General features: G+C 52.6%; 5 protein-coding genes across 5 annotated transcripts; 2 read left to right on the forward strand and 3 right to left on the reverse strand.

Moving 5' to 3' along the window:
* Positions 1–583: 583 nt before the first annotated feature.
* UCRPA7_3438 (putative abc bile acid protein) lies at positions 584–4519 on the reverse strand (the record flags this gene model as incomplete). The annotated part of the gene is made up of 7 exons (XM_007915874.1): positions 584–1739; positions 2356–2479; positions 2528–2834; positions 3106–3279; positions 3681–4090; positions 4153–4369; positions 4418–4519. The coding sequence occupies 7 exons, from the start codon at positions 4517–4519 to the stop codon at positions 584–586; spliced, it is 2490 nt and encodes an 829-aa protein (XP_007914065.1).
* Positions 4520–8058: 3539 nt separating this feature from the next.
* On the forward strand, positions 8059–9653 carry UCRPA7_3439 (putative glycosyltransferase family 69 protein; the record flags this gene model as incomplete). Its single annotated transcript, XM_007915870.1, has 2 exons — positions 8059–8176; positions 8245–9653. 2 exons carry the CDS (start codon positions 8059–8061, stop codon positions 9651–9653), a joined length of 1527 nt encoding a protein of 508 aa, XP_007914061.1.
* A 1357-nt stretch (positions 9654–11010) lies between these two features.
* Positions 11011–11817, reverse strand: UCRPA7_3440 (hypothetical protein; the record flags this gene model as incomplete). Its single annotated transcript, XM_007915998.1, has 2 exons — positions 11011–11456; positions 11529–11817. 2 exons carry the CDS (start codon positions 11815–11817, stop codon positions 11011–11013), a joined length of 735 nt encoding a protein of 244 aa, XP_007914189.1.
* Positions 11818–14028: 2211 nt separating this feature from the next.
* UCRPA7_3441 (putative tfiid associated protein) lies at positions 14029–16088 on the reverse strand (the record flags this gene model as incomplete). The annotated part of the gene is made up of 4 exons (XM_007915859.1): positions 14029–14342; positions 14425–15281; positions 15336–15435; positions 16061–16088. 4 exons carry the CDS (start codon positions 16086–16088, stop codon positions 14029–14031), a joined length of 1299 nt encoding a protein of 432 aa, XP_007914050.1.
* Positions 16089–16799: 711 nt separating this feature from the next.
* UCRPA7_3442 (hypothetical protein) lies at positions 16800–17267 on the forward strand (the record flags this gene model as incomplete). Its single annotated transcript, XM_007915937.1, has 1 exon — positions 16800–17267. One exon carries the CDS (start codon positions 16800–16802, stop codon positions 17265–17267), a length of 468 nt encoding a protein of 155 aa, XP_007914128.1.
* Positions 17268–27834: the final 10567 nt, after the last annotated feature.

Below are 27834 nucleotides of genomic sequence, written 5' to 3' on the forward strand. Positions count from 1 at the left end.
CAGCCTGGCATACTGGCCGGAGCCATCTCTCACACCGAACGCAAAGTTTGCATCCGTCGTAACAGCCTCAGGGAGGATGGTGCAGTATGGCGGCACCAATCCGTACAGCCACTCCCTTGATGGCGACTGGTCAGAGGCCATCTCGGTCCTGCGGAGGTTGAGCAGAAATCTCTACGGTCTCGAATACCTCGACCTCACTGGCTGTGCGTCGTGGAACCAGGCTCTTACTCGGACGGCCGAGCACGACTTTGTGGACTGGTCGGGGCACTGGGGTAAGATTACTACCTTGATCCTTCGATCTGGGTTTTCCCGACCCAGCGACAACAGGTCCGCCGAAGCGGATAAGTATACGGAGACGATCGTGGCCGGACGTCGTGTTGAGAGACACATCAGGTCACAGCGAGCTGGCAAAGGACGATGGATCACAGTGGAGACGGATTTAGAACTAGAAGGCATGTAGATATCTTCAGCATCTTCAAAGGCTGCTTAGCATACAGGAAAATAATAGACTATCTAATTTAATTTACATATCCTACTACCCTAACTTCCACCTACGACCACTTATGCTTAAGTCATCAGAGCCTCAGCTTGATCGACCAGCATGGCGACTCGCATCCCAGAGTTCCTTGAACTTGCCTTTGCCACTTATCAAGAGCTCCTGCGGATTGCCCTCTTCAACCAAACACCCCTTCTCCAGCACGACAACACGGTCAAAGTCCACAACAGTCTCCAGTCGATGAGCGATCGATACGACCGTGTGATGACGGAACTCTTCGCGGATGATCTCTTGCATCAGCGCATCAGTGTGGTGGTCAACACTGCTCGTCGCCTCGTCGAAAAGCACCACTCTTCCTCTGTTCTTCCGCAGTATCGCACGCGCCAGCGAGAATAGTTGCTTCTGTCCATGGCTGAGCATGTCCTCCTCGAACTTGGCAGCCAAACCGCCCTTTGCATCGATCGTTTCCCACAGGCCCACTTTCTTCAGTGCAGATGCGACATCTTCTGGAGTGGCGGCGTCGTATGGGTCGATGTTCTGCTGGATCGTGCCAGGGAGGAAGAAGCTCTCCTGCGTAATGGCAATAAGGCGTGAGCGTACCTCCTCCCGTGGCAAAGTCGACAAATCGACGCCGTCTATCGTCATGCTTCCTGAGGACAGATCCAGAAGGCGCAGAAGGGCCAGGAGCAAAGAGGACTTGCCGCTCCCCGTCCGCCCACAGATCCCGACCTTCTGTCCCGCGCTCAGGGAGAGTGAAATCCCGTCGAGAGCCTTGGCTTCACGATCCTCACCGTAAGACGCCGAAATCTCTCGGATCTCTACGGCGCCGCTTGCCGGCCAGTCAGACGGCGGCGCGTGATTCTCGCCCGGCAGTCTCTCGTCCGGTGTTTCCTCCCTGAAGTTCTTGATCCGGGCCACCGCGCCGATTGACGTCTCAAGAGATGTCCAGAACTGAATGAGCAGCTTTAGCGTCTCGGCAAAGGAGATGAGTTGCACGAGCGACACACCAGTCAGCCCAACCGACACCGAGTCGCGGAGTCTGACTGCGAGACCGACGATCAGCAGAGCTAAGCCGGTCACAACCAGGTCCAACACCAGGGTCAGCCACTGCTGGAGCATGAGGAGGAGGTAGAATGGTCGCTGGGACTTGTCAACCAGCTTGTGGTTCAGCTCTAAGGCCGACTTTCCCCAGCCAAAGGCGCGGATTGTGGGCAGACCGCCTAGAGTCTCTAGGAACTGTGTGCTGTTGTTTCTCATGTTAGCAACCATGCAAAGGATAGATCTAGCATCCGCTCGACTTACTAAACCGGTGCTTTTTCTTCAAGATCGAGAAATCGCAGTTGTCTTGAAGTCCGCAGGTATGTCTTTTGAATGAGATAGAAGACTACCACGAGAAAAGGAAAGCATATAGCCAGATAACCAGTCGAAGATGCAAGTAGAGCCGACCTTGCGAAAAGCCCGAAGAAGTCAAGGGTAAAAGTTAGCAGCCTTTCATTCTAGGGGTCAAGTTTACTCACCAGCCAACGATACAATTAAAGCCAGAGGAAGAGACCTGTCAATGAGACCAATGTCCTGCGAGAATCTACTCCACTTTGTCAGTAATTACAGGATGGTAAATGTTACTAAGAGAAGAGCTTGCCTCGTTGTGATTGATCCAATATCTGTCTTATTGAACAGTGACAATGGCGCCCTGTCTCTCGTGAGCGAATGTTATGAAGCGTAATCAGATATCTGCTCACCACATGACCGTCTGTAGCAGACTTTGATGTAATTGGAGCCCTGCTCGAGCTGCAACAAAGACTAACCCAACCCTATATTGATCAGTATGGAGAAGTCCGGTCAAGCAAGGGCGGACTTACATGACCATAAGCCCGAATGCCAGCACTGCAAGAACCTGCAGTGCAGCATAGACGCCAAGATAGTATCCGATCCTCTGGTTAGAGTGCTCATTGTTCGCCTCGGTCCAGAAATTGAGCCACACAGCTTTGAAGAGTCAGAACAATTTCAAACTTTCGTATGAGAGGGCCTTACTTGGGAAGTTCTCCAAAAAGGCCCAGGAGATCTCAACCACGAGCATTGCAACAGTGAGCCATAGGCCAACCTGCCCGAAGAAAAAGCGGTAGACGGTAAAGTCTCCGCGCTGTCTCCTCTTGTCTCCGGGTGCTTCAGTGCCTTGGCTCATGGGTTGCCCTTGCTGTTTTACGGTCTCTTCAACAGAGCTGATAGACTCAATAGTCTCTTGATCGTCATTTGGCGTAGGTTGTTGGTAGATATCTTTGATATAGCCACTAGAGCGAAGCAGCTCATCAAAGGTTCCTTTTTCGCTGACTGTCCCATCCTTAAGAACAGTTACTTGATCAGCATAGGGCAAAAACTTGACTGCTTGGGTTGCGATAATGATTGTAGTGCCCCATTGTCTGAGCAATCCTCCTTCTCTGTCAAACAAGCGTCCAAACACTGTTTTGGATGTATGGTTGTCCAAACCACTAAAAATGTCATCAAAGAGAGCCACTTGTGGTCGAGAATAGACGGCCCTAGCAAGAGCCTGCGAGTGAATTTCGTTAGCTCTTATCACTGCCACTTCAATATTTCCTTTCAGTCATACATACCACACGTTGCTTCTGGCCGCCGCTCAAGGTAATACCTTTGCTTCCGACCACTGTTTCGTCGCCGTTTTCGAGACGCGAAACATCTTTGTCGAGGTCGCAGCAACGTATGACTGATTGGTAGAGTTCGGGGTCGAAGTTCGAGAAGCCGATAATGTTATTCCGGATTGTATCGTTCTGTGCCGGTACATAAATTCAGTCTCAAAAGATAGAGATGCTGATGTGATAGCTTGACTTACAATCAGCCAGGGGCTTTGCTCACACCAAGCCGATTTCTGACTTTTTAGGCTGATTTCACCTGTAACCACTGGAACTTCGCCCAGGAGTCCTTTCAAAAGTGTAGTCTTTCCGGAAGCAACAGAGCCAACTATCATTGTAAGGGATCCCACTTTCACCTCCATATTAACATTGTTGAGAACAGGTTTGTCTTCCTTCCACGAAAAAGAAGCATTCCTTATGACAATATCGGTGCTCCTTGACACTACCTCCTTGCCAGCCCCAGAAGAATGATCAAAAGTCTGTAATTCTATGCCAGGACCCAACTGAGCCGTCGAACTACTCTGGCTCGGAATGCTTACCTGCGATGATCCAGGTGCTACATCGCGGTTGTCAGTTCTGTCGGATTTCACTAGGAACGCCTCAATTCTCTTGAAGCATGCCAAGGCGGCAGACACATCCATGACCGTCTCAAACATCCAGAACAGGGGCTGGCCGAGGAGCATGATAAGCGAGAGAGACGAGAACATGCGTGTGGCATCGAGTGCCTCGCCTGTCTTGGCCGATGTGATGGTGAAGAAGGCGAAAGCGACCACGGGCGATATCAGAACCGGGACCTGTGCAAGCCCAGACGTGACGGCCGACATCATGCGGAAGGGCTTTGCCGCATCGATTTCCTTGACACGCAGGTTCGCAATCGCGGCGGTTAGTGTTGGTCCGAGACCACTCATCTTGATGCTTTTCATGTGGCCGAGCATAGTGGAAGTTATACCTGTTGGACCGTAAAGTTAGATTGTGATGAAGAAAGGGACACCAGGGTAGGGGAGCACCCACCAATTCGCTCCTGCACTTTCTCGACCCAGGCTAGCATGTACATCTGTGACGGCTTCGAACAGAGCATTGTTGCAGCCAGTGACAAGACGCAGACAATGATCGGGCCAATGCAAGCGAACCCGATCCTGATACTCAATAACCATGCGGCAAGAGCGATCTGAATGATGTTGGCCCAAAACTCATGAACTTCTCGCATAGCCCTGACGATAGCGTCCACCTGTGAACTGTCAGCAATTAGACACAGTCTTTCTCTTCATCCACATACATCGGTGCTCATGAGAGTTACAGCAGCAGAGTTATCAATGTCCGCAGTGCTCAGACTCGTCGACCGAGTGAAGACAGCAGATACGAGAATGCCTCTCAGCATTGTAACAGTTCGAAAAGATTGATGACGATAGAAGCTAGACGATAGGGCAATTCCGAGATACACTAGACCGTACGCAGCGATGAGGCCATAGCCAATGTTGACACTCTCCGCCGGATTCTGAAGGAATGACAGGAAGCGATTCAGCATAAGGGGCTGGCAAATCGTGAATGCGAGTAAGCAGAGCCGCGGTGCAACGACGCCTAGGAGTTGCCATTTAAGAATCTTCGCACACACGAGTATCAAGTTATGGGTTTTCGAAGAGGTTGCTATTGAGGCGGTTAGCGAGTACGACATTTATTCGAACATGTATAGTTGTACGAACCTCGATTCCAGGTATGCCAGAACTTTTCGTTCAGGAACTCCGTTCGCATCTGGTCGTCAAGGGAATAAAGGTCGACGGGTTTGAGAAGGCGGCCGAACCCATCCTTCAGCAATGGGTTCATCCACCAGAACACACCACGACTGTAAAGACCACTTGTGATTTCTGGATTGCGCCCCTTTTCGTCTGTTTCAAGGGAGACCTTCTTCTCTTTTGCTTCTAATAGTAGTAAGATAGCCTTCAAAGCAAACGAGGTGGTGAAGATAGCACGAATGGTGGTTGGCAACGATGTAAGCCATAAAGTGCGGAGGATGGCGCCATCAAAGATCAACGAGACGAGAAGGTACGCATTGAGAATGGACGATGGGCGGCGAGACTTGACGTGCTCAGAGTATGAGAGAGCGCAAAACGCCAGGCTCGACACAAGTGACACAGAAGATGCCGCAACGGATACCGTCCGCACCCTTCCGAATGTCTTTGACTGAGAAGCCCATAGGGCGACTAAGACTAATTGGAAGACAGCAAAAACGGCAATGACGCTAAGTTTGGTGATACGGAATAGGTCTCCCACAACAACGGAGGGCAACTTGCTCAAATATCTTAATCGTAGGGGAGCAGATATCAAAAGGAGGGCCGCAGGGGCAATGGTGAAGAAGTACTGCTCAAAAGCGATAGTGAAGTCGAAGTCATTACGGCACGAGTCAACAACGGGCCCGAATGCCTCGTCAGCCGTTGGGAAGCAACCCGCGGCAGAGGAAATGTTACTCATGATTGAACAGGTGGCATCGACACTCTAGTACTGAAAGCAGGTGAAAAGACTATCATTTCAAATTAACTCGCGCAGCAGCAGGCATATGGCATGAGGCTGTCGCTCTTATACGCCCTTGATCACACGGGCGACTTTGGTGAAGGATTGACAGGGGAGGTGAAGAGCTCCACAGCGCTTGATAGCGCGTGTAACCTTAACCCTATCTGGCAGGAGTCCGAGACTCAAGCCAAAAACGAGTCTGAAAGGGTTAGGGTTAACAGTGGGATATGCTCCCGTTATTGAGCAGAAGACTAAGTCGCCAACTAAGGAAAGTTCTCAATCAGGAAATTAAACTGGAATTGGTTTTCTATCAAGTTATACTATCAGTCAAAACAACATTCGGTAAGAGTTCCAGCCGAGTAGCTGACTCATGAGGTTGAGTGGCCGCCGAGACTCTAGAAGTATTCTCGCCATGGAATATCACGGCATGACCTGGGCTTAGTGATTCACTCTATCTTGTTGCCTACTTCCCAGAATCGAGGATGAGATCCCATCCGAAAGCTATATTATTTTCGATGAGTGAAGAGAACAGGTAAGTCGACCTGTTATCTAAAGTTTCGGGTCCGTCCCGGGTCCCGGTTATAGGGTTGAACGAATTCAAACCCAGCGTTCTGGAAGCTGTCGCGTGGCGTGACTAAGCACCTGTTCTGTCGGTGGGAGAAAGTGAAGCTTTGGTGCAACTCTTCACTTAAAGGATACCTAGACCACGCTGTGATCAGGCCTAATCAAACCACGGCAACGCACATAGGATCAAAGTAAGATGGCCAGCGTCGTATGCTTCAGTAGGTTATTGCACAGCAAACAGGCACCCACTGCGTAGCGATCTAGCGAGGCAAGACACATACCCGGTGGTGTAAGTGGTTGAGAAGACCCCGCCAGCCTCCACGGTGGGCGTCCCACAGCGCTGTACTTCTAGAGTGGTCAAGTAATACAACAGAGCACTCAATAGTCTCAGTATCTCAGTATCTCATTGTTGAATGTCTCGCGGTACCAGCTTTCCTCTGAACTTCTAGCAGCAGCGAGAGCGGCGGATGTGTCTGTCACACACTTGCTGAATCGTGACGGAGACTTAGCGCCGTTAGAGCACGAGTCAACGTCCCGAGAGGCAGAAAACATTCTTCCGCCAGCCAGCGAGGAGCTGACTACGGGACGACAAGTGACAGCCATTTATGGGCATTGAGTGCCCTTCCGGCATCTTATAGTCTCAGCAATTCACAGAGAGAGAGAGAGAATGATAGTATATTTGCGACAGTGGTTTCTTCAGGCTGAAGACTAATCTAAACTCAGTATTACCATCGTACACAAGTAACGACCTACAACACATCCCCAACGTCAATTGAGGAAGCACTGAGGAGGACGCGGTGGAGCGCGCTGCCAAGCGGGCGGGGGGCATTAACCTTTAAACTCACATCCAATCTGCAGGCTGCCGCAACGTGCCACCGCACAGTCTAGTACCACTGTAGTAAGTAGGTAGCGGGGATTAACAATCACTGTCACGATCTTTCTCTCTCTCTCTCTCTCTCTCACTGTTGCTCGGGTTCACTCGTTCAGGTTTCTCGTATTCGAGAGGCTGGTGGTGCTGTACTAAGGGCGCATGACGCAGGATGCTTAGCCTGGCTTCCTACTTATCCTCATCTGACTGTCCGAGGTGCCTACTTTGGCCCTCCTGTCTCCTATACAAGGTTTTTTTTGCTCATTCTAAGGAATACCCTGCGGGTTGGCGAGCATCGAGTCAATCAGATCAACTGCAGGCGGCACTGAGATAAAACAGTGCAGAAGGAGAGTCCTAGATGCTCTATTCAGCCGTTACATTAAACTAGTCTAGCACGACACGTATAGTGGGCATTTTGAGTCAGATCACCAGCCGTTAGTGGCCTGCCCTGTTCTGGCGGAGCACCAGCCCGACACAAGCGCCGATCCGGGCACAACCGCCGTTGTCAGTCACTTTGCAGTGATTTTGTAAGTGGGCGGAGAATTCGATCGCACGCGGCCGCCGGGCCACCGCCCATCTCGTATACGGCTGTGAACGAAGGATAGGATCGAGTAGAGTAGCATAGTGTTGGCACAGTACATAGGGTGGTAGTATCAGCAGCAGTAGGCTGTTGGTAGTTTCTATTCTAATTTAGTCCAGTATGTCGTGTTGCTTGGCCCGCCACCAACATGCCGCTCCGAATCAACCTACATGCACATGCACATGTTCGGACTGCTCGCGTTGCCGTCGACTCGATTACCTACCCAGCTGCCTACCTCGCCTACCCTCCATCTTTTCTTTGTATGTACCATTTATAATGGTCCCGGTGGTGTGGTCCACCCCGAACCTACCTTACCCTACATGCGTTTCCCGTCTGTTCTTCCACCTCTACCTCCCACCTCCTCCTCTCACCTATTCGCTCCCCGACGATGATCGCAAAGATGATGAGACGCAGGCTGTTGCTGTACAGCCAAGCAGCAGTCGTCCTCTTGCTTTTCATCTATCTATTCGTGAGCTATGACAGCTTCAGCTCCGGCCTTGACATCTCGCACTATTCAGGTCAGTTTGGCGTGAGGCTGCAGCCGCTTACCTATGCTTTAAGTGTGGAGCACTGAACAGGATACCAGATTCATGGCGGACAGGCAAACAAATAGCAGACAATGGCGACAAGAAGGCACAAGTCCAGCTCCCTGCTCCGACGAAGACTTCTCCGATTGCTGGGAAGAGTAGCCCAACTGCGATTGAGCGACCAAAGGAAAAGGTGACAACCGAGCCGACAAGTGAGGACAAGCCACAAGAAGATGTAAAGGAAGACAAGCATATCTCGCACGAGCAAGAAGACGCTGCAGACAAGGATAAGGGGCCAAATGAAGAAAACAACCAAGACAAAGCAAACACAGAGCTGATGATCAAAGCCCGGGAATATGCCCGTGCCATCATGGACCCAGCCGACACCAGCGTCCCACGAATGGCCTGCCCAGCAGTGAACAGCACCCGATACGAGCACCTCACAGTGTCGAGGTGGGATCGCAAGCACAAGTACTTCATCGCCCTCGACCTGCGCAAGGTGATGGACCTCATGCCCCGGCTCATGGGCTCTGTGGTCGAGGCCATCCGCTTCCTCGGCCCCCGACATACCGCCCTGTCCATTGTCGAGGGCAACTCGGACGACGGCACCGCCGAGGTCCTGGCCCTGCTCAAGCCCGAGCTCGAGGCGCTCGGCGTCGAGTACTTCCTCGTCAACAGCGCCATCGACCCCAAGGACGGCGGCCGCATCGAGAAGCTCGCCCAGCTGCGGTCGCAGGCCCTCGAGCCGCTGCGCAACAGCCGCAACGCAACAGCCGCGGCCCTCGCGCTGCCGGGCTCGTCGCTGTCGTTCGCCGACGACGCGACCGTCATCTTCATCAACGACGTGGCCCTCTGCGCCGAGGACATCCTCGAGCTGGCGCACCAGCGCGTGGCGCAGGGCGCCGACATGACGTGTGCGATGGACTGGGCGTACCTCAGCGGGCTGGACGAGCCGCCCGCCTTCTACGACGTCTGGGTCGCGCGCGGCATCACGGGCGACACCTTCTTCGAGATCCCCGACGACGGCAGCTGGGCCCACGCGCTGCGGCCCTTCGAGCGCGACCCCCCGACGCTGGCGCGCCTCGCCGCGCACCGCCCCTTCCAGGCGTTCGCGTGCTGGAACGGCGCCGTGACCTTCGCCGCGCGCCCCGTCCTCGAGCGCGCGCTCGACTTCCGCGTCAGCGCCAAGGGCGAGTGCTTCCAGGGCGAGCCGCAGCTGTTCTGCAAGGACATGTGGTGGCACGGGTACGGCAAGATCGCCGTCGTCCCTAGCGTCAACCTCGAGTACACGGACGAGAGGGGCCGGCACATCAAGCAGGACAAGGGGTACGCGAGCAACTGGACGGCGGTGGAGGACGAGGGCGACTTGCCGTTGCGGATCGACTGGGCGGGACCGCCGGACATGGTGAAGTGCATGCCCAGCTTCGATAGACAGAGCTGGCTGCCGTGGAACGAGTCCTTGGCGTGATCACGCATCAGAGCATGGGATTGGCGTTGAGGCTGTTTTGATCGTGCCGGGAGTTTTGGTCCAGGAAACGGCCAGGTGTTGTGATACCCATTTTGCCTTTTGTTTCTAGAGTATGATTCGCCTGGATCTAATATCAGGGCTTGCCCACAGCTCGTAAATGCAAGCAAGCGTCTGCACTGCTTTCCCGTGCAATACCGTCAGCGTGCACGATTCACAACTGACTGCTTGACCACGGTCGATTGTAACAGATGTCCATGATGAAAGACCCTTTAAAGCCACCCGCAAGGGTCTCACAACCGTTATATCGTCGGGATGCAAGACACTGTCTCACAAAGAATCTGAACAGCCTCAAGCAGCGCTGCGCATAGACCGGCCACCAGAGCCAACGGCTCCAGGTTATCGTCTGGCAGCCGAGTAAGGGTCAAACGCAAAGGCGTGTACCTGTCGCAGCGCATAGAGACCTGCAAGCGACCAGGCAAGGCACAGTGGTAGCGGGATGAGAGCAGAGAGGAAGAGTGCGCGGGTTCGTCTGCGCTAAAGGCGTCGAGATTTTCGCAGACATGACCAGTCCGATAGCATCGTCGTCTTGGCACGAGGTCGTGGTGTCCGGCAATTGGAGCAAAGGGATGAATGTATGGGCTTTTTGTCTGGGTTGTCCTAACGTTGGCGGGTGTGGAGCCGGGGCGGACGGGACCAAGACTCAAGACATGTGTCGTACCTGCAGTAGCGTGACCCTTCCTTACCTTGTGGGCGAGACACCTGTGTCAGTCGCCCGCACCTCTCCACCAACGCATTACACCTCACACATTCAAAAGAGAAGAAAAAAGCACTTTCACACCGCTCGGTCAGCAGAATCAATTTCAGCAGGGGGAGAATGCAAGTGTCACCTGGACGATGAGAAATGAGGAGCAGGACTGTGCAATGTTGGAATGTCATTATTGTCTCTTGGGCGAAGTAAGAACAAGAAGGCCCCGAGGCATGCCTGGGTATCGTAGTAGAATAGAAAGTAAAGCTAAACACAATGCAAGATGCAAGTAATAAGAGGCCCTCCCGCCGCCGCGAGCGGGAGCAGACCAAATCTTTTCCACCAAATGCCTGAAACTCCTTGCCGTCGAGGTGCGAAAGAGGCCGCCACTGCGCTGCAATGTTCCATAGCGGAAGAAAGAGCCAACAGTGTCATCCAACATCGCACAGAAAAAAATTGAGGGTTTTCTTTGGGGGATGATGGTTAGGTCGGGCGGATTGTGGAGGTGATTAGAGAAGATGCCGCATATTTGGATCGTAACTCATGACTCATGGCCGTGCCGGTATTAGATGGCGTGTTCCTCCGAGCACTTTGATGAATGACGGTTCGAAATTACAGCAACGCGGCAACGGCGGCGGCGACCAACAGGGCTAGAGCGCCAGCCGGGCCCGCAACGGAGGCACCGCTTAGCGGCACCGTTGACGGAGTCGGGGTGGCGGTGACCGGGACGATCTGGGAGGTGCTGTTGGCGGACGGGAAGGTCACCTCGGCGGACAAAGTTGAGGTGCAAGTCGTCGCATAGCCGGTAGACTTGACAGTGGTGGTGGTGTTCTTGGCCTCGTAGAACGTGCTAGTAGACGTGCTAGAGGCGGATGAAGACGTCGATGACGACGACGAGGTGCTGGAGGTGGAGGTGCTGGTCGGGGTCGGGATTTCAGAGCTGAGACTGCCAGTCACGCCGTACTTGACTGCGCAGTCGGCCAGGCCCATTCCCTCGGGGCAGCAGAAGGTCTCGCCATCAGTGTCCGCAGTGCAGTAGAAGCCGGCGTCGCAAGAGTCTAGAAAGTGAGATTAGAGTGAGCAATATGTCCTACACCCGGACGGTAGTGTCTATATTCGGGAGAACCTACTGCCACTGCCATCAGGGCAGCACGTCTGGGCGGCGGCGGTGTTGTAGCAGTGGATGGACTTGTCCTTGGAGGCGCATTGGTCGAATCCAGCACCACAGGCCTCAGCGCAAGTCGCTCCCATACCGCAGTACTGCTGAGTGGGCGTGTAGCCAGAGTCGTCGCGACCAACAATTCCAAACATCTCGCGGACGGACATGGTCAGCTTGACGGGCTTGTAGGGCATCGGCTCAGCGATGACATGAGAGGCGACGGCGAGAAACGCCAGGGCGGAGGCGGACTTGAAAAGCATCTTGCTGGGTTTGTGATTCTCGGAAGTGATTCGTGATAATATGTATCGGTTTGTTTTCTGCTTTGGTCTCGGGGGTGGGAGAAAGCTGAGGTTGACGATGCGATGAAGACGACGAAAAAGAGCGGTTGCGCGGTGGGTAAATGAATGGACAGAGTAAAATACTCTTATGAAGAAGTAGTGAACGAAGGTATCGTCAACGAAGCGTCAACACGGCGGCGGTACGGATAGCAGAAGAGGAAAACCCCAGAAAACAGTACAAAGCAGGCGGTTTGGGGGGAGAGAGCGATAAATAGGGTGGGCTTGTCTGACTGTGTGTGTGGTGCTTGGGTGCTGTGGTAGCAGCCAAGGTCACCCAAGCCAGTCTCCTTAATTTTACTCACAGACGGGCTTGACTGGCCCTTGTCACCTCGAAGACCACCCACACCCCGGTCATGGCCACCAAAAGCGCCATCAACAGAGCACACGGTTATCAGCGAGCGCCAGGCCAAACCCTGGTCGCTTGCAAGAGGTGAGATTGAAAGATTTCGACTGGCCTGGGCGCCACCGATGGCAAAGTGCTCCGTCTTGGCGGCTTTGTTGCGCTTCATTCTCACGACTACACAAAGACAGCATCACTAGACATCGAGGAACTCAAACAAACAGACAGAGAGACAGACAGACAAAGAAGCAGCGCGCCTGCTGGGCTACCAAGAGCATGGCCCTTGAAGAAATGCAACGCAGCATGATTGCGACAAAGAGAGACGCCGCCCGGCCACTTGGCCCATCTTGCGGACGCATACTCAACGGCCAGACTAACAGCCGTGGGTTGTAGAGTAGATGGAAGCGAAATGAGGCTAGACGGCGATGAAAGAAGACAAGATCCGGGAGGAGGACGGGCTTCAGCAGCCAACGGCAATCGCTCAAGCGGAGTCTGTATACGTGTGTCAGAGTGTCTGGCCCCAGATCCAATTAAACCAGAAGGCTGCGGATCGCTCTGGCGATGGACAATCTTGGCAGGCCAGCGAGAGCCAGCAAGCCTTGTGGAGGAAGCTATTTGCACAAGTGAAATGAGAATTGGCGGCAAATGGACGAGGACACGCAACAAACGGAGAAGAGGAGAGATCATGGATGGGAACATGGGAAAAAGGAGGAAGAGGCTAATCAACGTGGTCCAACTAGAGTGAAATAACCCCTGCCCGCATTTAGCTGATTCGCCGGCGATCGCTCTAAATCCATGGGGCCGTTCCTGCATTTTGTTCTGGTGCAGTAGAGCCCGCCAGGAACGGGCCTCTTATTGGTTGTCTCGCGCTCTGCCCGCCCCCAGTCTCAGGAACTGGCGCCCAGAGCTGGCTGTATGGCTGGCTGATGCATGACATTTCAAATTGCCCACTGCATAATTAGAAACACATGCACTCACACTTTGCACAATAACACGGTATAGACATATCAGGGACAGGCTGCAGATGACATCATGACACCAGATGCAGGTATGTCTGTATGCTGACATCAATGGCTTCTGGAAGCATTACCATGTCTTGTATCGATATAGCATCTGAACCGAGAGCGGCTCATTCGAATGTGTCAATACAAGGATGTAGGAAGAATTAGCAGCTCGGTTCATTCGGTGGAGGATTCTGCAGACAATCTGCTGCTGCCCTCGGCACAGATATCGCTTGCATTACAGCCTCTTCCTGTCGGGTGTGTCTCTGCCGGTCATGATATCGGTGATCCTCAATCTCGAGGTCATAGTGCATGCACTAAGCGCAGCTTCCTAGCATGACAACTTACCATCGAAGATATATGACCTGGCCAACATGAAAGATTATATTCACGTGATGATAGGCAGAGCTACGTGTGAAGAAAGGTAATTTGAAGAACAGAATATTCTATCTTTCCTGCCCACTCCTTCTGTTGTTGAGATGGTCCGTAACGCTGCTTTAACAATTTGGAGATATAAGATAACGCCAATGGACAACAATCTGGTTGTGCTTTTCCGTTTCATCCGTTCCCTGATTATGTATAGCCGTCCTAGCATATCGTAGAGTACAACCTTTTTTTCATGGAAGATAAAGCCCAGTTTGATCACAGCTCCCAACACCGAGAAAGAAAGCCCTGACAAACAGTCTCCGGCCGAAAAAGGGTAGCGAAATTGAAGGTAAGTAAGTTTGAAGAGAAGTGAAAGTTGAAAGCCTTAGGCGTTGAAGAGAGGCATCTATGACGAACACTCCTGCTTCAGCGATCCTCCAACCCGTCCATCTTCGCCAGCCACTTGTTCATCTGGGAATACTTCTCCTGGAACGTCTTCTCCAGCTTCTGGCAGGCGATATACATGGGATCTCCGGGCTTCCAGTATGTATAGCAGTTGTTGAACATCTGTTGCATGTCCCCGAGGAACTCCTCGTCGCTGGTGTATCCATGCGCGTCCATCTTCGCCTTCATCGTGCCAAGATCCATCGGCCGCTTAATCTTGTCCAGGTAGTCCGGGACGCCATCCGTGGCGGGATCAACAGGCTCCTTGAAAGGGCCGACGAGGCGTGTCCAGAAGCCTTGGAGTCCATTAGCCGAGATAACTCATCATGATAGAGCAACAGAATGCCCGAGAATGAATAGATAAGATCAAGAGCTTACCAGGCCCAGAGAGCATTCGATTCAAAAGATCATCGCAGAATCTCACTTTGTCCCCTATTGTGAATTCGAGATCTCCGACATTAGCGTTGTTCGACCGACGTCTCCCTTGGGGCTTGGGTCCCGGCAAGGAGTTGCGACCTGGTTTCCGACCGGGCCCTGCTTTGGGAGTGGACTGAGTGGATGTGGTAGGTAGGATATCAGAGTATCGCTGTTTCTTCGCAACAGCAGCATAGCCATCATCGCTCTCCTCCTCAATATAATGCACATTCTTGCGGGCTTGATGGCCTGCAGACGTAGATCCGTTGACCTGCACGACGGGGGTGGTGTCCAGGGAGCTCATAGCCACTACCAGCTCACTAAGAACCTCCTGCGGTAAGGATTTGGCAAACTCGGCGCGTGATTCCGATGATCTCATGTACTCGGCAGCCCACATCAGGAGTAGCTTCCTCAGGGATGAGCCCTCTGGCGTGTCCTTCCACACCTGGACCAGCAAAGGCGTGGAGGGGATCGTGTCAGTGAGCCGTCGAACCTCCGACATCGCCTCCAGAGTTCTGTCACAGAGGCCTTCAATGTTCAGAATATGTCCCAATTTCCAGACATCGACCAGAATCTCGTACGACGGGATTGTCTGCGCATTAGGAAAGACCTCTCCAGTGTACATGAAGTTCTGAACGAAGGCGAAGGCCTCGATCGGCGTGTCGGGAAGCTTGACAAGAAATTCTACCTTTTCATCTTCAGCACTGGCTTCGAAATACTCGCGATAGTAACTTGACTTGGCGCAGAGAAAGTCTTTCTGAATGCCAAACGGAATTTCATCTGGACTAACGAGTATGACAACGAAGGTAGGATGCGGATCGCTGTGACTTTGTCAGACTTCCTCGTGCAAATTGAGCATCTTCTAGGTTGCTTACAGCCAGGAGAATGCAGACGGTTCTTCGGATGTCTTAGTAGCGATTTTCTTCTCGTCGTTGTTGATGCTGTCCATGGTGGCAATGGTCTCCTGCCGCAACACTATGTTTGCTGTCAGTACCTCAGTCAATTTCGTACCAAGTACACGATGACCAATTGATCTAGAAAACGTAATTCACATGACTAGAAATATGAAAATTCTGAAACACTTGATCATTCTCGGAACAGACGGCATCTCGCCGACGAACCGCTCATGACAGACAGTGAGAAGCGTAGGAACACATTCACGACATATATCCAACCATCAAGTTGATCCGAGGAAGATACAGGGGTCGATATAGAGCTTAAGGCTTCGGCAATTGGCACAATGAAGATGAAATACGCTTACATTGAAGCCCGGTCTCACAGATCAGAGACCTTCAATACCATGAGCGCTTCTCAGAAGAGCGGACCACCCGATCACAAAAGACGGCCTGATGGCAATCGCAGGCACAATTTGGACCTAGAGTAATGAACGAGGCTTGCAAAGAGAGAACAGAGGGATTGATTCTTTGATGTCAATTGATGAAAGGACTCTGTTCCCTCGATGCTTGGTGAGAATTGTGATGAGTCCACGGTGTGAAATTGAAGCTGTCGCTCCTTCACTATCCCAGAATTTGAGGTGGCTTGTGCAGGGGCAACCACACCGTCTGGAAGCTGCCGCCGTGGGGTCCGTCAGAGCACGGACCATAGCGGCTGGCGCAGTAGTTTCCCATTCTGCAACACTTGGATTGGAGAACAGGCAAGTGCTACTGCTGATCATCCACCTTGCCTGATAAGTCTGTCGATTGATGCACTTTGAGCATGTTCGCAGCCTTGAAATTGCTCAACAGGGTGTGATAGCTCCAGTAAGCGAGGTTATATGCACGAAACAAGATTCTGCTCTTTTTACGAGCAAGTACGATGCACTTAAGAGGAGACATGTCTTTACCATGCCCGGGAATGAGCAGCTGGCGAGGAAGTGCCCCTCCAAAGCTAGGCAACACTCATAACCAGCCTCGAAAGCCGCGTAATGACACTCTTGAGCTCGAGTCTATTGGTTGATGATCGAATCACGCCTCGAGCAACCACAGGATGGCTGCATGCCGCTATCCAGATGCGGTCTCATCCCACGAAGAAGGGCGAACGCCAAGTGCGTCTTCAAGCGGCCTCAATCGGTTGTCCCGATAAGCCATCACCAGAAACGACAGAGAAGCTGGAGTGACAGTGATATAAGATAAGGTAAAGCACTTGTAACTCTCTCCCAGCGCTCGACTTCCGTCAAGCCAGGCGAGCCTTTCTCTATGTCCAAGCTGCAAAAGTCCCTCCTCACCTCGTCACGTTCCTCGTCATCAATGGGCTGTCAGGGCTCCCGTGAAGACCTACGACCAAGCACTCTTCTCACCGAATCAGACAGCCTCCTGTCTCCCGGCCCACGACCTGCTCCGATGGGCTATCCTTCCACCTCTCCACTCGCCGCGCAGCACGAGCGCCTTATTCTCGAGCTGCTTCCACTGAAAGACGGGCCCCAGTTCCGCGAGTGGATCAGCGGTCCCTTCGTGTGTGGCTCATGGCATGAGTTCTGCCGTGACTTCCTGGCTCGCAACCCCAACTCGCCCGAGCCAGACAAAACCAAGACGGCACAGGCTGCGAAAGACGCCATCAAGTCCAAGACGGTCAAATACCTGTCTTACCACCCAGAGAAGGACGGCTGGTCCCCGGAGGACCACCATGTCCGCTTCATCGTCACAGTCATCTCCGACAACTTGCTCAAGGGAGGCATATGGAGTGAGGATGATTGGAGGAAGAGGGGCATCGACGTTGCAAAGGCTGCATACGAGGTGCTGAGCTTCCTACGGGCGATGGGCATGAACGGCGTTGACCCGAACCCTCCAAGCTACGAGGCTCAGTTCTGATACCCATAATGCCATGAACTTTGTGATACTCTCTTTGATGTAGATGACAAGTCACGTCTCACAATCGATGATTTAGTGCAAAGTCTATTTCTTGAAGGCTTGCGATGAGTTCCAAGATGACTTGACATGTGAAAAGACCGGACGACTGTCCCGCGATAAGAAAATCAAGATACGTCAGCGACATGATCGCAGCTGATTTGCTGGGTTTTATCTCTGCTGCAAGAGACCAAATATGATTGTATGCTGTTGGAGTTGTCTAGGCTACCCAATGAAGCGAGAGAATGAGCGCTGCAGCAAGTACATAGTCCTAGTTGATATTGCGTGATAGCAGATGTGTATCAGGACGGCCAGTGACATATTGGGACAAGGCATGGTCGCTCGTCATCCCAGACACCCTGAGGTGCATGCATTAAAGTTTTGACACTGAGGTGAGTCTCCATATCTGGCGCTGCGTCAAGAGTGAACAGATCGGTACCTGTATTCCCGATATTGGAGACGACAGGTTGGCGGATGTGCTTACCGGCGACAGCTTACAGCATAACATGCACCATAGTCTATAAACTAATACCTATCGAGGTTCCAATGGAATAGAAGAACTATCTCAATTATCGGTAGGTCACACTAGATGTCAGAAAGTGATCAAGCAAGCCGTTACTTTTCCAAGGTAACCTTCAATATGACAACTGGCTGTTGTAAGGTACGTCCAGAGGGGATCAATCACATGTGAATTCAGCAGATCCACGATGCATAACTACGCCTTAGAGCGAACTCGCACATGACAACCCGTCGCCTGCACACAACTTGCTGTACCCGAGCTCAACCATGGTTCGATCGGCAGTTACATCGAGACCGACGAGCCGCCGGACGAGCATCTGGGGAAGCAGGCTCGCCCATCCGCTGCGACCCATCCATCCACGCACCAAGTCGTTGAGAGACAAGCGACACCGTTCTGTCTCGGTCGCCTCAACCGAATTACATCACGGCCGACAGCGCTGGCGTCATTGGAGGGGCTCTGATCTGATCCCCGCGCTGGCGTGGCATCAGATCCTGAGAATCAGGAGGTAAATGAGGAGAAATCACGATACACTCGGGACCTGTTCCGAGTCCGACCCGTCTCCGTCCCCCACCACAAAATGGCGGTCCGATCTGGGGTCATCAAGGAAAAGCGCCTATTGGAGGGTTGATGGACGGTTGAGGCGGCAGAGTCTCGACGGTGTGCTGCAGGTGCGGGATGGAGGGGATGTCCCTCTATGAGCTTGGACACACATGCACATGTTGAACACCATACAACGTCAAAGGGAGGTTGTAACAGATTGCACCACCAGTTCGTGGATCCTACGTCAAAGCTTTGGGCGATCACGGAATATCCAACCGAGAAGTATGAAAATCTGGACAAGGGCAGAGCCTGAGACAGCTGCTGGATTGAGAACTATCCCGGTTGTAGAAGTCCGGAACCTCGAACACAAGGTCGCCTCCAAGATACCTACGAGATAGTTTCACCGGCTGCAACCGAAGGGCAAAGCAGTCGGGGCGGATGGTCCTAAATTACTGCGAAGTAATCTGTGGGCAAGCGAAACCCCAATTGATTGTCCATGCATCGGAGCATTTAATCTGGCTCAGACCCTCGCAGCCGTTGGTTGGAGGGCTGCGGTGTAACATCTTTGAGTAAAAGAGCTGCAGGTGTTGGGGGGCTAACTACTGCAAGTCAACCTTTTCAGACACCTAAGGTCTGGCCTCAGATCTCAGGGTCCAGGCACCGGAGGCTCTCTCGCCGGGTGAAAGAGGGTATTTGATATGCAATTGAGGTTATCACGGTGGTTTCACTCCTAGACAGTCAATGACAATTGCATGGGCGTACATGTAGCGTCTTTGAAATTTTCAATTGATGCTTGCCGTAGAGGCCGTCGAGCATTTTCAGATGTCTCACCGCTTCAAGCGCCCAGCTCCCTATCCAGTAGTAAATATCGCGGTGGGGAAGTAGCAAGTGCTATCAGGAGAGCCGACTCCAGGCGTCAACTGATACCGAAGCTTTCCGCTAAGCCGGTCGCGACAGTGCATGAGGGAAATAGACTCCGGGCTGGTCTTTGTGGATAATGCCCCATTAGGATACTGTCAGCCCGATATTTGGCCGATGTAGATATCTTATCATTTAGCGTAGCCGGCGGGGCTTGGTGAGATAGGTGTCACTGAAAAGCTGGGGGCCTGGTTAATTGCGCTATCGTCGCCTCGGCTCGGCAGTCATGGAGGCTCTTCGGGCCTTCGGCGGTTTCGAAATTTACTGGCATTCTTGAGGCGGCCGAGGAGTTCCAGGAGTCGTGGTCCAAGCTCATTCAAGGGTTGGCTCAACCTTCTGAAGTCAGGGACTCTGCTTAGGAATTGCAGGCGGCTCGTTATCATCATCGTCATCATCAAAATCTGCATCTGAATCGCCAATTTCGTCTCCGCTGTCTCGGCGTTGCCCAATGAGGATATCCTCACTGCCCTGCCATTGAGGTGGCGGAGCTGGCATCGCTCCGTCGTCGTCCTCCTGCCATCCGTACTCCTCGTCGTCGCCGTTGGCAAGCTCAAATGCCGTATCGCCAAGTTTACGTTTGTGAGCTGCTGTTGTTGAGAGATTGATGGACTGTTGGCTACTGTCATACTTCAGGGGTGATAGCCCGGTCTACATTCAGTTAGCATGCATGGCGTTTGATCCTTCCTTCCGACGGGAGGATAAAGACACGGGGAAGACGCACAGCTACAATCTTGAAAGCAGAGATGCTCCGAATTGAATCCGAACTTGCTTTCCCGTTGACTTTCTGCACACCGATGAGGTGCACGCTCGATGCTTCATCATCCTTCCAGATCCAGTCTCGGAACACCACCAGCCTAGTAGTAACACCTTGCTCCCAAGCGTTTGCATTTATAGCAGGGATCAAGGTTGCTCGTCTGTCGGCCTGCATTCTTGTAGCACATTGTGTAAGAACAACGACGGCAATGTTCCGAGTTGCTGCAAGCTTTTGAATCGCGCCAATGATATACTGCAGGACCTGCAACCTCCTGGCTGACGATGATATGCCTGGATGGTCAGATTCGCTTACACGTGCATCAAGGCCTGGGAATTACCTTTATTGGGGCCTCTTGAACTAGCTTTCAAGTCCAGAGTCCTCGGAAACGCATGATTGACCAAGGCAGACAACGAGTCAATGACGAGGAGGGTAGCTCCTTCCGGGATGAAGGTCGTAGTCGGTCTGCACACCAAGGCGATGAAGTGCGGTAAAGTCGGACAATTGTAGTGTGTGAATCCATCTAGCACGGTCTGATCGACTGACGCAGACTCGCCAGTATGGAAATCGACGATCCTGTCGTAGCAAACATCAAAGAAGCCGTCTATCCTAGCCAGTCAACTACGCGAACCGCAAGGTGTGGAGATAGAGTAAAGGGGCGGAGAACAGACCTACCCACACAACACCCTTCCCGTCTCTGAGGGCATTGGCGGCTAGTTGAATCCTGTAGATGATTAAGTTGACTGTGGCATTTGTGGAAGTGATCATTATTTACCCGAGTGTAGTCTTGCCAGAGCCAGGGGGCCCCCAGATCTCTGTTACTTGACCTCTGAAGAAGCCGCCTGTGCTTGCTTCTGGAGCAGACTCGGACAGTCCAAGCCCTAGGGACCGGTCAAGGTCATCGAGACCACTCGGTATGTACTTTGAGCTGTCATCATTCAAAATCTCTAGGGCTTCTGCAGCTGAGACAGTTGGCAGTCGATCTGTGACATGTTAGTATTTGCTCTACAGAGAAACGAGGGGCAAAACACATACGTGTAGAAGGCAAATCGAAGCTCGAGACGTCATGCCCGTGCAATGCGTGATAATCCATTTCTGACTGCGTGATGCCTGATTATGCAGCCCTTTCACGAGAGAGGCATATCACGGGTTGCAACGTGCATCGTGACTTGTTCTATATATGCAGATGCTGGCTTCGGATGATATCCATGGATCGAAGCAAGCGCGTCCTAGCACTTTACGCGCCGGCACGTGACGGAAATTGAGAAGGTATCATATTAGTAAGATCGTAGAGGCCTAGCAACCCAGGCTTCACAGAATACAAGAGGTTCTCCATAGCCGGCGAACACCTCACACACAAAGAAATGGTAGAAAAACAACAAGCATGAGATCGCAGACTATCAAATATTGTAACAAATTACAACATATCCACGTCACTGGACAAAGCAACATGTGACTCTATTTGCAGCACTTTCAGGCACACTTGTGCAAGAGCAGCCCCCTATAGTTGCAGACTTACAGGGCAGTCCAAGGTACTTCAGAGCAAAACAGGGCTGTCTTTTCAAGGTTATGTTTCTTTTTTCAACTGCCGCACAACAAAGAATTTCTTCTTCTCGCCTACTAATGATGTTATCCAGTGTTGCCTTCTCATTTCTCTGGAAATTAAGGGCACCGTAAAAAGAATTACAAACCTTTTATTGATGTGATCAGTCATCCCCCTGAATTATTGTTCCTCGTCACTACCTAGGCACCTAGGTAGGGGGCACCGGAAAAGATCTCGGTACCTCGGGTCAGGCTTGCAGCGAGCGAGATTGATTTCAACGAACGCCGCAAACATGGAACACACATATGCTCTCGCCTCGTTCCATTTTCCCTGGCTCGTATGTCTCGGTCGAGTTTCGAAATTCCATGCTCTTCTACCCGGGAAACCCCACACCTGAGGGACCGCCGCGAAATTGGATGGGCAGCCAGCTGTGTGGGGGTTGGGTCTACACTACATAGTACTCTACCAGGTTAGCTCGGAGTCCGTCGCACAGAGTCAAGTCATTTCATGAAGCCTCGTGATAAGGTAGACCCCATATTGACCCCAGTTACTCCAACTGCCTAGTAGTAGCATAGTGTTATTTCCTGGAGAATGCACAAGGTCTAGACGTCTTCTCCCGAAGCAGACGATATCGACCTGGATGGAAGAGCTGTGCCGGGAATGGCGGCTGCACAGTTCCGTCGGATAAGTCAACGATTGCTCTCTCCAGTGCGAAAAATCAGCTGAGAGCGCCTTAGTATCACGCGTGGCAAGACGGATATGGCGCTTCTCTGCCTGCCAGCCAGCCAGGGAGGGTCAGCGCTAAACCAACCACGATAGCACAGGCGCCGCGGAGTCTCGGTCTGGGCTTGCGCATTCACTCATCCATCCATTCCTATCTTTGCCCCTAAACTAGGTCACTTATTACTACCTCACTGCGTATCTCTTTGGGCTCATTTGGCTGCGCCTTCCTTCGTTCCACAGGGACCCCTGGTCCGGTCTCACAGCGTATCACCCTCTTTCCCACAGAGCCACCCCACAGTCTGGCACCCTAGCTAGTGCTACCCCCCTTCAAAAAGGAAATCCGGGGATGGCAAAGGGAAGACGCCTCAGGGGACCAGCTCTTTGGGGTAACGTTATGGCGAGAGGTATGCTAGGGGAATTGCGAATAGTACTAGAGCAGGAGGCAGCTATTCAGGAGTCAGGGTAGCAATCTCTGCAATGGATACCACCAATGACAAAGGGCTTAGGGGGTGATCTCCTATGCTCCCACGCAGACCCAGAGTCTCTCCACGGAGTAGTTCATGCTTTGTGAAATATGTGCTCGAGAGAGGTATATTACGTCTATTTCTGTTCGCCTCTCTTCTCACAATCTACTATGCAGCACTATGCAATGCGTTTGAGAGAGCGGGGTTGGTCAAGACTAGAAATGAAGGAACCAGGGAAAAAGGTGGAAAGTGTGTAGTATGTGAGTGCATGTCTCTGCAAACAATCACCCGAAGAGCATTAATTATCGCGGTCTGGCGGCTACCTGGGATGTAGACAGCCCGACAGGTTCTGGATTCCTGGAAACGTTGCCGGGTGCGGAGAAGGGTGGTCGAGACCCCAGAATAGCTCGTCATCGTCGAGTCGTCCTGCTGCTTATCAGCGATGATCTTGACTCATTGCTCATGAGCTATTGCAGTGGTGTTATCTATCGGCTATGGAGCCGACTATCCTCTAGAGTAGATGGCTCGTGGCGATCGGATAACAGACGACGATGAGAGAGTCTTGCTCTGTTGTCGAAGTGGTTCTCGACTGGCCTCACATTGCAGCCTGCTCAAATTTGATATGCGGTTAAGAGGCTAAGCGCTAGATAGTGATGTCGAATCAACTGCGCATGATGTGCGCAGACGTTTCCTAGACACGAGGAGCTCCTTTCCATGTCACAGCCGGACAAGAGTACTGAAAATCACTTCAGGGATCTGGATTGTTTCATGCTGACCACACTTGCATCAAAGATGGTCGTCGGCCACATCCCGAGTGGTGAGGAGTTTTGAGTACAGTTACGTTACAAGTCACTGTTTGAAAGTTGGGGTTGTCCTCCAGCTGTCAAGGCCTTTGCTTTCCCCCCAGGTTGTAGGGCCGACGAGGCGTTGGGGTTGCTGCAAGGTACGGGGAGGCACACATTCTAGGAGGGAGGGCAGGACCCAGCCCTGATTCGATGCCAAACCTCAGCGCTTGTTGCTGACATCACCCGTTTCGATGTTATTTTCGGGGAAAAGGGATCGCTTCCCTATCCACGCCGCCGCTATCGTAGCAGTAACAATAGCAGCAGAAACAGGTAAGTGCCTGGACCCAGAATGGCGACCTAGCCTCTCACATGTAATTGTGAGCTGCTCTTATCGCAACGCCAGTGCCACTCTTATGCTGTGTTGAGTAGGCTAATTCTTGCCCAGTTTCCTTCACGTGCCAATGCTAACAAGTTGGCAGCCAGCCATCGTGAGAAGTTGCGTCTGGGGCCGCTGATTGGCGATCGCATTCCCCATCCTCATATGCCAATGCGGTCATGGCATTGTTCTGCAGCCGGTCGACTCATGAGGATCCCAACATATCGGAGAATGTCGGATTGCCCAAGACAGCAAGGCGAAGAAAAAAAAAATTGGAGAAAGCTGGCGGTGATTAGTGCGCAAAAACCCAGCAGTGTGCGCCCCACATTGCCTTTCATACGGGCGCACGACAAGGGCTCGATGGAGGTCCCTGGGCCTGGTGTTTGGGGCATGACGGTGGAGCCGCCGGGTAAATGATAACCGGGAAATCTCTCGCTGCTTGTTGCTTGAGGCGCGGTCGTTCTATGGTCCTACTCTTAGAGGTCACCCCTTCCCCAAGGCTAACGGGAAGGGGACCACTGCGCTGCACACTGCGCTGCAATGGGAATCATTTTATGGCAGGGTCCCCTTTCCTCGCGGGCCAAAGGTCTCGAGGCCACTGACTACCGGCTCCAACGCCGGCTATGCGACGAGAGGTATCCAGGCTGGAGAAGCAGATTGAGCCCAAGGATGGCACCATATCATGCTGTGGGGTAATTAGAGGCCATCATCCTGAGAGGACCCTCGTAAAGCCTTGGCTTATCAAAGGCAGTGTCGCCGCCTTCAAAAGATTTGCATGAAGCCGAGGTCGGCCGCCGTTCCGTTCCTGGGGTTGGGGTCATATCCATATCGGTCCCTGACTCGTTGACGGTGGACATTTCGCCGCGGTGCCCCAGACGGTTCCCAGTTGACTGTCGCCTACGCCGAAGCTTCTATTGATTGATAGGGGGATTACCCGCGAAATCCCCGAGGGTAAGGAATGGCCCTAAACACTGACGTGATAAGGCTAGCAGTAGGTGAAGACCTGAAGTCGCAATCGTCCCTTATACAAGCACCTTGCTTGATGCCCGTAAACCAGTAGAGAAGAGGATGCGCTTGGTCCTCGACAGGAGAGGACCCGTAGAATCAGGCATCATATCAACACCAAACAAGACGGGCTTTTCTCTATCAGAGGGAATGAAGTCCCCAGGAACAAGGCACAACGCCAAGTCCTGGGGGCGTGCTGGTTTCCGGATCCCGCTAGCGTACGGAGGACAGGCGCCCGGGTCCAAGGAGCAGCTCAGCGCAGCGCAGAGTAGAGGAGAGAGCAGATTTGGCGCAGAACACCTCGGAATGTTTCGGTGAATAACACGGGAATTGTGACATATCAAATTTCGTCGTGACGACATTTTGACCTCTCCTTGCCGTCGACTCTCTTGACGTGTCAGCCCCCTGCCTGCATTTCGTGCATTTCGTGCATTGCGTCCATTCAGCGACTGTCGCTAGCATGTGATAATGATTGAGACACACAGAAAAAGTTAAGAATCTCTGTCCTATCACTAGATAGAACCTGCTACAAGGAAGGGCATGCAGCTTGAATGTGAGAGAGTATGTGTGAAGTGTGGAGATAGCTTTGAAAGCAACAGAAGGAATCATGCCACTTGTGTTGCTGTCAGTAGCCAGGCACGTCGAAGCTACAGCGCAACCCATATTTTCGACGGCGGTGAATCAGCATGGAGAATCCCTGTCCAATCGCACAAAGAAGCCGATACGTCGTATCGATCTCAGCGTGTAATAGACTCACCAAGAGATCGTGCTCCCCGCACACATGCAACGGACCAGAGGACGATGGCCAACATCCCTCAATAACGGCAACCTCACCTCAGTGAGAGCTGGACTTTCCCGCAGAGTCGGAAGCTGTTCCTTGCGGCCTTGTCGCAAACGTGGCTTCTCAGCCCGTCTAGATCTGAGATAAGGAGATCGCGCTTCCCCAGAAATTCCCTACTCGGGCTTAGTGGCTTCATCCGAGAAAGCGCCGTCGATCCAGCTGTGAGGCTGCGGGGACGGGGGAAGGGGACGGAAATCGGGGAAACGCAGCATAGAGACCAAAAGGCTATTCTGCTGCTTGTAGAGTTTGTTGAGAAACTCGAAAAGAGGGGAGGGCCTCAATGAAAATGATGATAGAACACCACATGTCTCTATCTCTCTTTTTCTATACGTCAAGCAACAGTGTTGGGGCTCGGACAGGGACCTTCAGCATATCGCATCCTGCTGAGGGATAGGATAAATGCCGTGCGTGGAGTGTACCCCCACGCTGCTTTTCCAAGCGACGCAATAAGCGACAATACCACTGTTTCCGAACGGGGTCAAATCTGACTCCTGAAGGCACTGCCCAGAGCTGACTGACTGACTGGCGAAACCTCGGGGGAAACCCCTTCGTGTGAGACTGACTATGCGAGCGCAGAGTCGGGGAGACATTACCCCAGATTCCCAGAGACGAGCAGTAATTTGAGATACCGGGGGCCTAGAACTAGAACTCGATGTGCCCTAAAGGCTATCCGGCCTGGAGGACATGTCCGCCGACAGCTAGCCTGGGCGGGCAGTCGGTTGTAATCTGTAAGCCTTGCTGGATGCAGTTGGCTGTCTGCTCCAGTGGCCCGACGTGCCCAAGTCATGAGCAGATGAGATGGGTGAGGGCGAGGCGGTCCCCCGGATAATCATTGAGCTAACTAATTATCTAGGTAAATATTGAGGAGACTAAGCACAGACAGGTCGACCCTCTGGGCAGGAGGATGGAAGATGGGCTGGCTGCCCTGCGTGCTCTTGTCTTGTCTGGTAGGGGGAGGATTACCGCAGTACTGCTCCGAGACTCACTCCACTCCCGAGGTACCAAGCCTCTTCCTTATCTCTCTAGAGTCACCCCACGAGGAGACGGACAAGCCACGTCCCACGTTTCTCAGCTTTGACTCGTTAGAGAGCGAAATTGCCAGGGCTTTTCAGTCGGTCGCCTGGCAGGTCCAGGACCCTGCTCAGGGCGGAAGCACCTCCTATGCAGCAAGAGGTGGGAGAAGTCACAAGAATAAGGAACGCCAGGTGCATCAGACAGCAGAACGAAATAGCACCTACTATGTGCATTGGAGTGGCTGCGTGCGTGTCTTGGAAGGAAGACGGCTTCCCCTTCCCCCGTGCCGCTCACCCCCACACTCCACAGACACGGATGGAGGGCTCGAGTGATTTTGACAAGAGACTGTTTGATCGATCGATCAGACAGATTAGGAAGAATGCCTGCTCTGCCCTTGTTCAACGAGGAAGGTGGTGATACACCCAGAGGGACAGGCTGGACTGCTGTAAGGGCGATATGACTTTTGTTAGTGCGCATGGCGATGCCGGAGGTGCCCCTCCTGCAGCGTATAAGAGTTCGAGGAGCCAGCATTTAACTTCAGGAAGCATAGAAGCAGCGCGGTGACTAAAAGGCGACTGGCCCCTTAAGTCGATGATCCTAGAAGCTTACATGTGAAGTGAAGGTTTGTCATGTCATCGTGAGTATGAGCCAGTCAGGAGGAGTAGTGACACCATCGTGCTGGACTGGACTGTACCCTTTCTTTTCTTTCGCCATCCAGCGGTGCCTTGTCGCCATATGCAGTTGAAATGACCTTACGTACCTTATTTCAACGATGTGCGCAGGTACAGTACCAGTCACCAACACCGGCTGGCCTATAGGCAAAGGTAAAAAGCAATAAAGAACTTGGTTTTGCGCAAAGTCAGGAATGAGAAACGTCAGCAAGACCCAATCAGCCCGGCCGACTAAGCCACCTTGCAACCGCCCGGGGCACCCCCAGACAATTCAGTTCAGTTGAGACGTTGTCTTACGAAGGTGTGAATGGCTCCTGGGGATTCCAGCTCTCTCTCCGCAAAATATGTACCTACAGTACTGCACAGTACCCCCCCCCCCC

Source organism: Phaeoacremonium minimum (genome assembly GCF_000392275.1).
Source record: "Phaeoacremonium minimum UCRPA7 unplaced genomic scaffold PA7_03_scaffold_270, whole genome shotgun sequence".
Classification (NCBI taxonomy): Eukaryota; Fungi; Ascomycota; class Sordariomycetes; order Togniniales; family Togniniaceae; genus Phaeoacremonium; species Phaeoacremonium minimum.